Genomic DNA, 13,026 nt, shown 5'->3' with positions numbered 1-13,026 from the left:
TGTGTGGTGTGTATATATATTTTTAAGCAGTGTGCTGCTTACACTAGTCTGTGTTGGGGCAGCTTTTTTTTCCTTAATCACTGTCACCTATGGCAGGCAAATCACCTGGTCCATTTCCAAATTGTGACTGGAGATTCAACGAGTTCCCTAACCCAGCTGCCCATGCCCTCCATGTTACCTGTGTTGAGCTCATGGCTCTGGCTGTTCCGGGGAAGGATGTGGGCAATGCACTACTGAATGTTGTGCTGAAGAGGTACGTTGGCTCTCTGAAACTGTTTTCTACAATACATAATACATAATTAGAGATTGCTAAGGTAGTCTGTGGTACTCATTTTCTTAGGTTTTTATAATTTTTTAATTAATTATAAATACTTGAAATTTTATAGATAAAGGACAAACAAAGCTATAGGGATCACGCAGAAAAGTCGTGTTATATTTCTGTGCTGTAGTGGATTGTGTGTGCTTCAGGAACAGTTGATTCAGCATGATCCCCTTAAAAGGCAGAAGGATGACCCCGCACAGGCAAAGAACTTATCCAGTGGGTTCAGTGCTAGAGAGGCTGGAAAAAGTCTGGCGTTCTTTCAGCTGTGCTGGGAGGAGGACGTTTTATCAGTTAATATCACAGGATCTTTGAACACAAAGAAAGGGGCAGAAAGCATTGTCAGGACTGAATCCTCCTGATGCTAATGTAAAATCAGAGGTACTTTGAAACAAGTGGTATGCCAAGGCTAGCCTTTTGTCATGATGCATTAAGTTTGACCCATAGCTGTCTCTTGCTCACCCACTGTGAAAAGAACTGAAGTGAAAACAAGGACCTAGTATTCTTGCAGCGATTCAGATGTCATCTTGGAGCAATGATAAACTGAAATGATTGGTTTTCAGCCTCATTCAGCTTAGTAATGTATTATTGTTAGCTCTGTTTGGGGCACGTGGAAGAGTCAATAAAACCTATTTGTTAGGAAGAACAGTGTGATAACAGCCTTTGAAGCTACTAACACAAAATCATGCCTGAACAAAGTTTTGCAAGCAGCATCACAGTGGCATTTATACTGTCTGTTGGCTCTTCTAAATACCTGTATGTGTGTAGTTCTCTCAACTTGAGAAATATTCTTTGCCTAAGTATACCTTGTCTTTAGGTGCACCAGAAGCACAAATTGCAATTGTGAATTTCAGAGCTTCAGTTTTCTTTTTCTCTGTCTCTAGTCAGCCCCTGGTGCCAAGAGAGAATATCACAGCTTGGATGAATGCGATTGGACTAATAATCACAGCCTTACCAGTGAGTCAATATCTTATATTTTAAAATTAAAAAATCTCTTCTTCCATGTAAGGTTTATCATCTTTCTAGAGTATGTTGTGAAAGCTTCTGCAGTTTGCAGTGTGATAGCCAACATCTGTAGATTCCACAGAGAGCTATTCAGAAGGCTACTTGTATGTTTGAGAAACATCTGCTCCTCCAGCATGGAAAAAATGACCAGGTTTTCTGTCTGTCTTTTATGTTTTGAGGCTAGGGTGAAAAGAAGTAAATCACTCCTATATAAAAACATAGATAAATGTCACATGTGTAGTATTAATTGAGAACTGGAACTATGAAATAAGAAGGTCTGTAAGGATTCTGATGCAAATCTAATTTCCTATTAAAGCTTGCACTTGCATATCCTGTATCTCTTAAACCATATAAGTGACATATGCCTACAACTGCAAAAGCAAATGTATGCAGTATTAGAGTTTGTGTATCAGTAGAAACTTTGATCTTCTGAATATAATGACTGTTGTAACCTGACCAGGACTGCCTGAATAATTTTGATCTTGCTTACCAGTTGCTTGTGTGTGCAACAGATAGCCTTTCCTTTCACTTCTTTTTCCCCAACAAAATGGTTCCTTTTCTTGGAAGAAAGCCAACATGGATTTAATCCTTATTATTTTTATAAAGCTTCTTATGCTTCCTGTTCCCTCTCCTTGCAGCTTCATCTATATTCTTTGACTTTTCTACCGTTTTTTGTTTCTTGTTTCCTTCTTGGATTTTTGGTCTGTTTGTGCCAGAAAACTCAGAAAACTCTCAGTCTCCTTCCATTAAGGCTTTTTGCTTCTGCTCTGCTTCTCTGGAGACCTTTGTATTAGCTGACTAAATAATTAAATTCATGAAATATGTCTTGACAATGCCACACCCTCGAGCGTGCCATATCCACTAACATGGATGCTTTCTGTATTGTGCTGCTTAATTTTCATGTTTGTCAGACAGGGTTGTAAACTACTATGTAGTCAAAACCTTTTTAGAAATGCAATAATAGTAGAAAGAGTTGAGGAAGCGTTGTCTTACATGGTGTTCTTTTCAGAAGCAATTCTGACTTTTTTTGTTTTTTCTAGGAGCCATACTGGATTGTTCTCCATGATCGCATTGTAAGCGTTATCAACAGTCCCAGCTTGACATCAGAGACAGAGTGGGTTGGTTACCCATTCCAGCTGTTTGATTTCACAGCATGTCACCAGTCTTATTCCGAGATGAGTTGTAGCTACACTTTGGCTTTGGCACATGCTGTCTGGCATCATTCTAGCATTGGACAGCTTTCTCTCATTCCTAAGTAGGTGTAAAGATATTTGATGATTTAATTTGTCTTTTAAATTCCATGCATATTTTAAATAACAAAGCTGTACCTGTAGCACTTACACCAGCAAATATGTACAGGGGAGCTCCAAAACTCACCAGATAGATCACAACTTTTTTTCCAGCTCCCTCTTCCGGTGACATGACGCTTGTTATCTGTAAGCTTCGGGGCTTTTGTCTAGATTGTGACTGCCTTTAATGAGACATTTTTTGTCTTGGTTAGCTTTCATGCTTTTATTCATTTACATTTTTCTTAAACCATTGACTGTAGCATATTCCTAAAGCATCAACTGTAATCAGTAAATGTATCCTTATTTCTAGCAAGTACCCTCTACTGCATGTTGAGATGCTTTGCTAACTGAAGGATGTGGTAGTGGTCCACTTAATCATTAAAGCAAGTAAAAAATACCACTGCATTACAAAATTGATTAGACTTTCCTCAGTGCCATGTTAATGAGAGAACTAACAGACTTGACTTACTAAGTCTTAAAATATTGAACAAAAATGAAGGTGGTATGATGTATTCCTCTCAGTTAAACCTGAAGCTTGATTTAAGGTTAGTGTTAAAACGTCAGAGGACAGCTTTTTGACTGTGTGTAGCGTTCTGCTGAGCTTAGAATCATTGCCTGTTCTAGTCCAGTAATAATAGCTGGAAATGTTCTAGCACTTCACTGGAATAACTAATATTTAAGTAACTAATATTTGCAGACCTACACTGTATTTTCTGAAATGAAGGCCCCAATCTGTGAGAGAGAATGTGATGTTTTGGCTAGAATTTGGGGTAGGGGAAAGAAGGAAAAAAAAAAAAATCCAGTTGAAGCAGTGTCTTGAAATACTACAGGTTCCTCACAGAAGTATTGATACCCATAGTGAAAACAGAGTTCCAGTTACTCTACGTTTACCACCTTGTTGGTCCTTTTCTACAACGGTTCCAGCAAGAGAGGACACGATGCATGATAGAGGTAAAGTGTAGCTCTTGGTCTAATTTATACAGTAAATATTATTTTAACTTTGCTATTATATTACAAAGCAGAATCTGTTAGAGATCTTTGGGAAACATTCAGAATTAAATTCTATACAAATTAAATAGTATTTTCAAAGATCTGAGTTGCTGAGTTGTTATTCAGCTACCCAGTTAACTGTCAGCTTGGTTCAGGATAAAACACTTAGCTCCTTTTTTTTTTTTTTTTTTTTTTTTTTAAACAAACAAACAAACAAACCCCAAAACCAAAAAAAAGAAATACAGCCTCCAAAATAGCAAGCAATACATGCTTTCTTTGGCTTTCAAGCTGCATGCAAAATATGTATCAGATTTGCTGCCTGTTTTAAAAGCTTCTATGCAGGGGAAGGAAGCATGCAAGAGCTGAATTGTGAGGGTGGAGGAGCACAACCTGTTTCTTACCTTCATCTCAATGTGGATAAGGGTAGGGGAGGAGGCAAGAGATGGAGCTGACCAATAGGCAGATGAGCTGAAAAATGGCAGGTAGCAGAGACCCTTTTAGAAATAAGAGCTTAATTTGGGAATCCAAAGTCTTTAAATAGCTGTGCTTTCAGTATATATACACTAAGTCTCTATGTCAATCATGCATCTTGTCTCCCTCTAGAGTCTGACCGACATGACATACAGATCTGCTACCACTACTCATTACTTTTTCATCCCCAATGAAAAAGTACCAATGTCTGTGCTGGGGACTTCACTCTTAACTTTCTCAGGTCCCCATTAGTTCCTGAGCTGCAACTCTCCCCACCCTAACCCCCTGCCCCCAGTTCTTTCTAAAATACTTAGTTTGCATACATTGTCCTGTGAAGAAGTCAAAAACTGTAGGGATGCATACACAGTGGGAGAAGAGTTTTGTAACTTTTGTTCCCAAGTTTTTGGATATATCATGAACACAGGATACTGTAAGAAACTGTATCAGGTAGTTAAATAATCATATGGCAGTGTTTCTGTATATTTGTTTACATATTTCCTTCAGTTTTACCTCTGAGTTACGGCCTTTTCTGGTTCTTTTTAAGTATACTTTGGAATTATGAAACAAAACCTACATATATAATTCTTTAGTAATGCTTTTTTTTTTTTTTGGTCTTAAAGCTACAATAGATGTAACTCCATAAAGCAGTGCTTAAGTAAAAGTACTGAAGAGCAACAGAAAGTACTGTTTAGACATGGAGCAGTATCATTTTATAGATTTTGGTATAATACTATAAATTGCTAGTAAGTATTGCTTTGACTGGTTTCTTCCTCCTTCTGTCAGGAAGCAAATTTTCTCTGTGCCTGCATTCTCTGTATTGAACCAAAAATATAAGAAAAGTTAAAAAGCTGTCATCTTCCCATACTCTTAACATTCCCATACCACTCCTTTTTCTTTGCAAGGAGTTGATTTCAATGTGAGGAAATCGTAAGGAGTTGCTACCCTCAGAGTATGCAGCAACTATCATGTGACTTAAATGACCAAGCACAAAGTTCAGGTTTCACATTGCCATCTTTAAATGGTCCTAGGCACACATATGTCTGCACACAGCACTTCCTTAATAAGTATATTGAAACACTGTAGTTGTAAACTCTTTGTAGAGAATGCTTGAACCATTAAAATGCACTGTATGCATTTGCTGAAGACCTTGCTAGAGTCTATATACAAGCTGAATGCAATAAACTGTAGTATCTTCTCTCCAGAAGACTCAAATCTTGTGCTAAACTTTTCCTAGTTATTTACTAAGGTCTACTTTTGCAAATTTTGTAGGCACTTACTCAAACCATATTGCAGTCAATGATGTTTAAGCACTGATTATGTAGCATGTACCAAAATACCATCATTGGGCTCACTGGAAGTTAACTTGGGAAAATGGGATAATTTAGTTAAGCATAATGGGATGAGCTAGAGCTGCCCATTTGCCCTTGTAAGAAAGTAAATAGTTAGGAATCATAGATACTTAAAAAGTAGTACATATATTTATGACACTGTTTAACTGTATTTCTATGCTAAAGCATTTTAAAACCTGTGTTCATTTGGGGTGCTTTTTGTGTCTGTGGAAACAGATTGGAGTGGCATTTTATGAAATGCTCCTGAATGCAGATCGGTACAGCTCACACCTGAACTACATGGATCCTATATGTGACTTCTTGTATCATATGAAGTATATGTTTACAGGTGACAGTGTGAAAGACCAAGTGAGTAAACAGTAGATATTGATACTTCAGTTATCTTTCTTCCCATATAGCAATTTAATCTTTTTATGAATTATTTTCATAGGTAGCAGTACAACAAAATGCCTAACAGTTGTCTAGTGTCTGTGTGCAAACTAGGAAGTTGGTGCACTTCTACACATTTAAAAGTTTTAGATGCAGAAGACTACGTATCTCAGATTTCATGATTAATTTCTGTAGTCTGAAATTTAAGATATAGTTTGAGAGTGCTTTAAGTACTATTATTAAAGCAATCACTAAAAAATAAAGCTGTTGGATGTTTCATAGCTTTTCCTCATTTCAACCTATACCTTTTAAGTTTTTACCTAATTTCTGATTCATTAATATAACTTGACATGTGATGAAAGCAAGAATGCATCCATGTTCAGTGACAAATCGTTTACCCGACTTAAGTTTAGTTTATAACAGTATGTACTTTTAAAACTGTCAGTTGTGTGAATTGTTTTGCAAAGCTTTCATGTACAACTGTTACACCAGGGAGGGTTTTTTTCAAGGTTAGTTATCAGAAGAGGTCCAAAAGTTAACATGGTAAATAAAATATTAACATAAATACCACTATTTACTATATCTTTTTCCTTTATTTGTTGTGCTAATGTGATGTTTGTGTACAGTAGTGACATACGTCAAAATACTCCTGTTTTACCCATGCATTTGTCGTCTTTTTTTTTTTTTTTAACAGGTTGAGAAAATAATTTGTAATCTAAGACCAGCTTTGAAACTGCGATTACGCTTCATAACACACATCAGCAAAATGGAACCAGCTGCTGTTCCACAACAACCTCTCAATAATGGGTCACCAGCACAACAGCCTAGCCAAGTGCCTGTTAATGTTGCTTTGCCAGTAACACAGTGAAATGAAGTGTTCGGTTGGCCTTGATGTGAAGGCTTCCTTCTGTTACTGATCAAGGTGAAACATCATCTGATCTGAAATCTGATATGCTGTATGAAAGGAAGGAGAACCATGTACAGATTTCTGCTTCGTTTTCTTTTGCATAATGAAGCTGTCTAACTCTATGCCACAGTCTTCTTACCTGTTTATATCAGACACTAGATGAGGTATATGTTGCCTTTCTCTGAAAGCACTGAGTAAAGATTCTTTACAAGCAAATACATGGATTTCTGAAGAGTTTACAATATCCTGCTCCCTATACTCGTTTGAGTCACCTGGATTTTTCCTTTCTTTCTGTCTGTGATGTGAAAGGACACTCAATGTATGTAGTGTAGTAGAAAATGGCCTTTTTAAATTTAGGTTCCGCGTTATTAAAAATTTCTATTCTTTTTGTCCAACAGAAGAATTTAAATTCTTTTTGTCTTTTGGGCAGACAAGTTAAGCCCTTACACAGAAATGCTCCTAGACAGAGATTGCATCAATTGTATTGAGTTAATTATAACATCTTTCCAAAGACTAAGAATGAGCCTTTGAAAATATTTGTAAATTTTGTATGTACAGTTTACATTCAACACATGAGCAGTGGGTTTGATGTAGCATCAATTACCAGACTGTTAGATTACTACCCAGAGGCTGTCTCTAATGAATCTATTGGAAGTCTGCATATTCAGTTCAAGCTGTGCTGGTTCATATTTTATCTTTCTGATTTGGGAAATGGTGTAGTTTTTATTAAGTCACATGAATTTTATTGATATCTGACTATATTTTAGATTTGTATAATATTTTACCTTGGTTTATGTGTACTGTGTTCAGCAGGCTTTGATAACAGAATTGAAAGGCTCAGTGTTTTGTAAATACTCATCTTGTTTGACAAATGTTTTTAATTAAAAAAAAACACTTTAAAAGACTGTATTAGTATTGTTAAGCTTGTTTATTTTCCATACTATTTACCTTAAAAATAAAAATTGACCATAGCAAGTATACTTACATGTCCCAAGTTCTCTATCAGCTTTACAATAATGTCATTTTTAACCTCTTACAAACGGAGTCCAGATTAGTAAGGTCAGGTCTGATTTATATCTCTCTGTAAAAATTTAACAGTTATGAAAAGGAGTTGTTGATTGAATGGGTGGAAGATTTTTTGTCTGTTTGTTTCTGAAGGACAGCAAACCTAGATTGCTGGAAACTGCTGTCGTTTGTACTTGGATCCTAAATTCTGACAAGTGCAATTTGAGTTACAGAGAACTGTGACTGCTCTTCAGTGAATTTGTAGTCTGATAGAAAAACATGTTTGCCTATCGTATACTGTTATGTTTGGTTTAAAAGGTCTTGTATTCCATTCTAGAGTCAGGTGACTCTAATACCATTGGGCTTGATTTTGATAACAAGATGAATATAGTTGGTCTCCAAAAATCCAGTGGACCTTTACAGACCTTTCCATAGGCTTTCTGGGGCAGCCCTGCAAAGCAAAATTCTGGTCGTGGGTTTGCAGACTTCGGTCAGCAGCAAAACTGTGTTAAGACGACTTCTCTTCCTAAACAGTTTTTGGAGCCCATGAAACAGCTATTCTGCATGCATGTTCTAACTGAGCTAATGCTAACACCACAGGCATCTCTCTGAATTGTCTTATTTCATATTGAAATAGTTTTGATGCTTGATGTGGAACCCAGAGTGTCCCTTTTAATATTTAAACTAGCACCTGTTTTCAGTCACTGGGATTTCACAGATAGTATCAGGGAAGTTGGATAGCTCTTCAGAAGCAAATCATGAGAGCTGTTGGAATTCTTTAAAGCTTTGTGTGTTGTCAGTTTTGCTTTGGTTTTTTCCTTTCTCTTGAAGGTCTGGAAAATTAAATTCTTTAGTGTTATGGCAGGTGACAGTGGTGTACAGAAACAGCTCCCTCATTCAGCTTTGTGTCTTTACAACACGTGCATTTATGTTGAGAGGCTGACTGCAATGCACTGGCCTGGTGCTATGTGGTGGTGATTGCCGCAGCTGGGCTGGCACTAGCAAATCATTGAAAAACTTGTGTTTCATCAATACTGGACTACATTTGAACTTTTGACTTAGAGCTTAAAGACTGTATATCCCACTAACAGCGCTACAAATCAGGACCCTGAGCCCTTGGTTACCTAGTAGAATTAGTGATTTACATGGTTTACGTATTATGAAATGCAAAGGGAAGACTCCTCTTCCTCTGAGCGTGCACACTCATTCTCTGCAAAACTCACCAGGTTTCTGAAGGCGCTAAACCCTCACTAGTTGGAATAAGGTGTCTCTTCTGCTAAAACCTACACTTGGCATCTTCAGCAGTACAGGTCTAAAAATTAATTCTTAACAATGCTTTCTTTGAGTTAAATAACTTACCCTTTCAAACCCAGCTAACCAAATTCACTTTCTAAAGTCCTAGCACAGCAAGACAAAATTCCAGTGTAATTTCAGACATACATTTGTAATTGATTATGACTGTCGTATGGCTGGTTTATAAAATTCAAAAAACTGCATTTGGCCCTCTGCTAGAACTTATAGCAGTTGTGAGTAGTGAAGGGAAACTTAAGTCTGAAGTTTTGGTTTTGGCTTTTGGGTTTTTTGTATTCCAAATTACAGGTAGCCAGTATGGAACGGACACAGTAGTTCCAGGCTTCCACCACCTCATCTGACTTTTATATTTATTTAGTAAGATTTGAACAGTCTATTATAATATGGCTGGCTCAGTCAACAGATGGCTAGAAAAAATTGAATTCCCTCTTTAACCACCAGAGGGAGATTTCTTCAAAAAATTTTATCTGATCTTCAGCTGAGAGTGTGTATAAGGCAACATCCTGAACACTCAGATCTTCCTTGGATATACCAACATTTTGATCCAAGATTTAACAGCTTAGAAGCCATCTTACACTGTTGTCCTTGATGTTTAAAATATGCTTTGTTATTTCTCTTCCTCATAAACAAGTTTGCTGGAGGACTCCCTAGAGCTATGGGATTTGCAAAATCTTCCAAACAAATACAAAGATTTTTAATCTTTCAAAATTGTCACATTTTTTGTTTTTGTTTTTTTAAAGCCAATCACTTAGTGCATGCAACAGCTGCCAGAGTTGATGAGAGATTTTTGTGCTTAATCACCTCAAAAAATAAGCAATAGATAAGAACAGTGTATTTGACTTTGATTTTTAGCACTAAGACTTTTTAGGACATAAATGAATACTTCTGGCTTGGCAGACTATACCTGAAATCATGCAGCCTCTTCTGGAGATGCACCAAATGAGGATAATGTAATTGTAAATGGCTCCTTTGACTGTTGAATTCACTTATTCCTGTGACTCTCCACAAGATGGGCTTACCCCCACCATGTCTACTGCTAAAAGTAATCTTACAATAGTGAATGAATATTTGAATGAAACAATCACACAATATTTAACTTGCAGTACCCTCTGCAAGTCCAAAAGGTGGAGGATGTTCAGCAGATACAAGCGCAGTAAGGCACAAACTTCTTTTTTTGGTTTAGGATCTAGGAACCCCGGACAGAGGGGTTCCCATCCAACCCCTCTATTTCTTCACTTACATATCTGCTATTAGCAGTGGTCAGAGAGCCACCACTGTGTTTCTGCATCCTTCCTTCTAACCATTTGAATTGAAAGAATGGTCATTTTGTTGTTGTTGGGTTTGGTTTGTGGGGGTTTTTTTCCTTTTTCCTGCCCTCCCCTGTATGTCTCTTCTGTATAAGCTCTTGTGAATTGTAGTGCTGTTCATGTCCGGTCCTTCACCTTATTAGTGTTTCACACAGAGACAGCTCCATGACTTGGTTGTGTGCATCTGATGTCAGATTTAATAGGATTGAGTTGTTTTAAAGGTAAGTGGGCACCTTCTAATATTTTTCTCCAGAAAAGTGGGGGAATCCTGTCTGTGTCCTGGTGAGAGGAACGTGGTGGGTTCCTGTCAGCCATCAAAGACAGAGGATCTATAGTTCTGCCCTAACCCTGTTTCAGCACTAAGTGGACCCAGGCTGCTTTATAGTTTAACTTTTAATTAAAAATCTGAAATGCTCGCACACCTGATTGCCCCCACATCAGTGCTGCATGGGAAATTTTTAAAGCAACACAGACGCCTTTGAAGCAAAAGGCTGAGCTGCATGAAGGAGGAGAGACTGAGGGAGACCATGCAGGCACATAGTTCCTGGGTATATAATTTCATCCACATTGTGTAGGGCTCTGATCATTTCATATCTTTGTTCTATAAATAAATTGGAAGTTTGACATTCCAGATTTAAGGTGGGACTCCATTAATGATTTTTGCTCATGAGACGAGCTACATAGACTAATGTAAAGCTTCGTTTGGGTCAGAATTCTTTATTGTGTTGAAGACTTGAGGGAGATGAGATTTATGTTTGGAAAGTGAAAGCAGAAAATACTGATGTGATAGCAAATTGCAGTTGGATGACATTAGGATTCAAGAAAAAAAATTTGAAAAGAAAAAAAAATCATTTCACCATAGTAAAGCTGCTGCTTTTTATGAGTTGCATCTGTAAGCCCTACCTGGGGATTTTAAACACAGCTGTGGTACTGTAAGCCCACAACTACAAAGTGATCCTTTTTCACTGTAGGCTGAGCCGAGCCAAATCAGCCTGCACATCAGCAAGAGCCATTCTCAGTTACTGCCTCTCAGATGCAATTTCTTCATCACATGTATGAACCAACATTCATGTGCTTTATATTTTTATAATCCCTACTAGTATGGATTTTGGACACCTCCACCTCTTTAATGCAGGTCTCTGTAATGGGGGGGGGGGGGAAGGCTGAGAGGGAATATTGTTCTGTCTGTGGTGCTGGGAGGAGATAGGCTAAGACTTGCATTGCATTCCGTGGAAAATAAGTCATAAAACAAGGCTGCAGATGACCTTGCTCTTGAATTACTCATAAGAGCATCCATTCATCCTCTCCAGCACCGGACATAAGGTGCAAGGCAGATGAATGAGAGTGAATTAGTTAGTTGGTTGGTATTCTTTTAAAAAGGCAATCAGGAAGGTGAGTAATGGTGGGGTCCTTCTGGAGCCGGCGGAGAGATGGTTGCAAGGCTCTGCAGTTTGGTTCTTGCTCTGAACTGGCCTCTGGGAAGGAGCCTGCTACTTTCCATTACTGCTCTTTGAGTCAAGGGAGACTGGCTGGCCAGGCTGGGTGCTGGATGCTGGATTGTATGAATACCATCCAGTCTGTTGCTGATAGGGTATAATACCTAGCAATCTCTCAGACGTGTTAAATACAGCAAAACAAGCAAGGAGAGGACATACAAGTGTTGGTGAGTTCCCTGATTCACATCATTACAAATAGATGACTGATTGCTACAGTGAAAAATGAGCAGACAGAGAACAGTCTGACAGTCCTTCTGTATAATACTTGTACTGAGATACAAGACTTGCAGGGGCCTGTTCCACACTGATGTGAAGAATGTATCTGTCATGACACTAACTTTTTTTCTTTTTTATTTTTTTTGGATGAAGCACATTTTCCCAATGCTGCTCTTGAAGGCAACGGCAGGTACATTTAAAATTAGTGAAGTTCTGCTGAAAGTTGTATAAAATACAATTAGCATGTTCAGTGTGAAATGACAGCATAGCATTATTGGTATGATTGCAGTGGAGTTGAGAAACTCAGTGTTGATTCCCACGGCAGCTGTAACTCAGGCATGCCATTATTGATTAAATACTGTCAAAGTGAAGGGCGCAAAACAAGGTCCTGAATGAGCCAGTCCCTGCACTAAAGAACTTACAACCTATAAATGAAGGTGTGCAGAAAAACTGCATAGTTGAGAAAAAAAACCCCAAACCAAACTTGTTGCATTTTCTTATTAGCATATCAATTATCCTGCAAGTGCTGCAAAAGCAGGATGCGTGTGTGATATCTTTGAATGACTTTATGGAGGTGTTTGGCAAATAGAGAAAGGCCTTAAGAGGTGAGGATGAGATAAAGAGATGGGAACGGAAACTGTTGATCTTTCCAGAAGGGTTGTGAGGTTGCATTCTCTAAGAAAAGCTCCGTAGGCTCCTTCCTTCCTTCCTTGATGCTGTTTCTGCTAAGACATAATTTAGCAGAAAAGAGACCTGGCTGTAGCTTATAACATCAGTATCTTTCCTGTTGGTTTTTTTGTATTATCAAGCCCCAGATGAACCAGCCTTTAAGGGCCCTTACAGGAGTAAATTCCCTCTTTTTTTACTTGCTTTCTTTAAAAGGGTAGATGAAATGATTAAAGGAGTGTAGATTGACTCCATGCACGGCAGTAGAGACAGATTGTCATCTGCCTTCAGCTGGCATGTAGCCTCTTTTAAATCAACGGCAGTGC

General features: G+C 38.0%; 1 protein-coding gene across 4 annotated transcripts in view; it reads left to right on the top strand.

The window, feature by feature from the left end:
• Window positions 1–7,670, top strand: part of MED23 (mediator complex subunit 23) — a 39,385-nt gene extending 31,715 nt beyond the window's left edge. For 3 of the 4 annotated variants that reach the window (XM_075035716.1, XM_075035715.1, XM_075035717.1), the window contains 6 exons: window positions 88–253; window positions 1,204–1,276; window positions 2,365–2,579; window positions 3,444–3,564; window positions 5,640–5,771; window positions 6,487–7,670. In XM_075035716.1, coding sequence (XP_074891817.1) covers window positions 88–253; window positions 1,204–1,276; window positions 2,365–2,579; window positions 3,444–3,564; window positions 5,640–5,771; window positions 6,487–6,660 — 881 coding nt within the window. In that variant the 3' untranslated portion in view covers window positions 6,661–7,670. Of the gene's footprint in view, window positions 1–87; window positions 254–1,203; window positions 1,277–2,364; window positions 2,580–3,443; window positions 3,565–5,639; window positions 5,772–6,486 lie in introns of those variants that run through there. The other variant, XR_012651647.1, reaches the window with a different exon arrangement.
• Window positions 7,671–13,026: the final 5,356 nt, after the last annotated feature.

Source organism: Buteo buteo, chromosome 9 (assembly GCF_964188355.1).
Source record: "Buteo buteo chromosome 9, bButBut1.hap1.1, whole genome shotgun sequence".
Classification (NCBI taxonomy): Eukaryota; Metazoa; Chordata; class Aves; order Accipitriformes; family Accipitridae; genus Buteo; species Buteo buteo.
The sequence above is the reverse complement of the archived record's forward strand: the minus strand, read 5'-3'. Positions and strand labels throughout refer to the sequence as shown.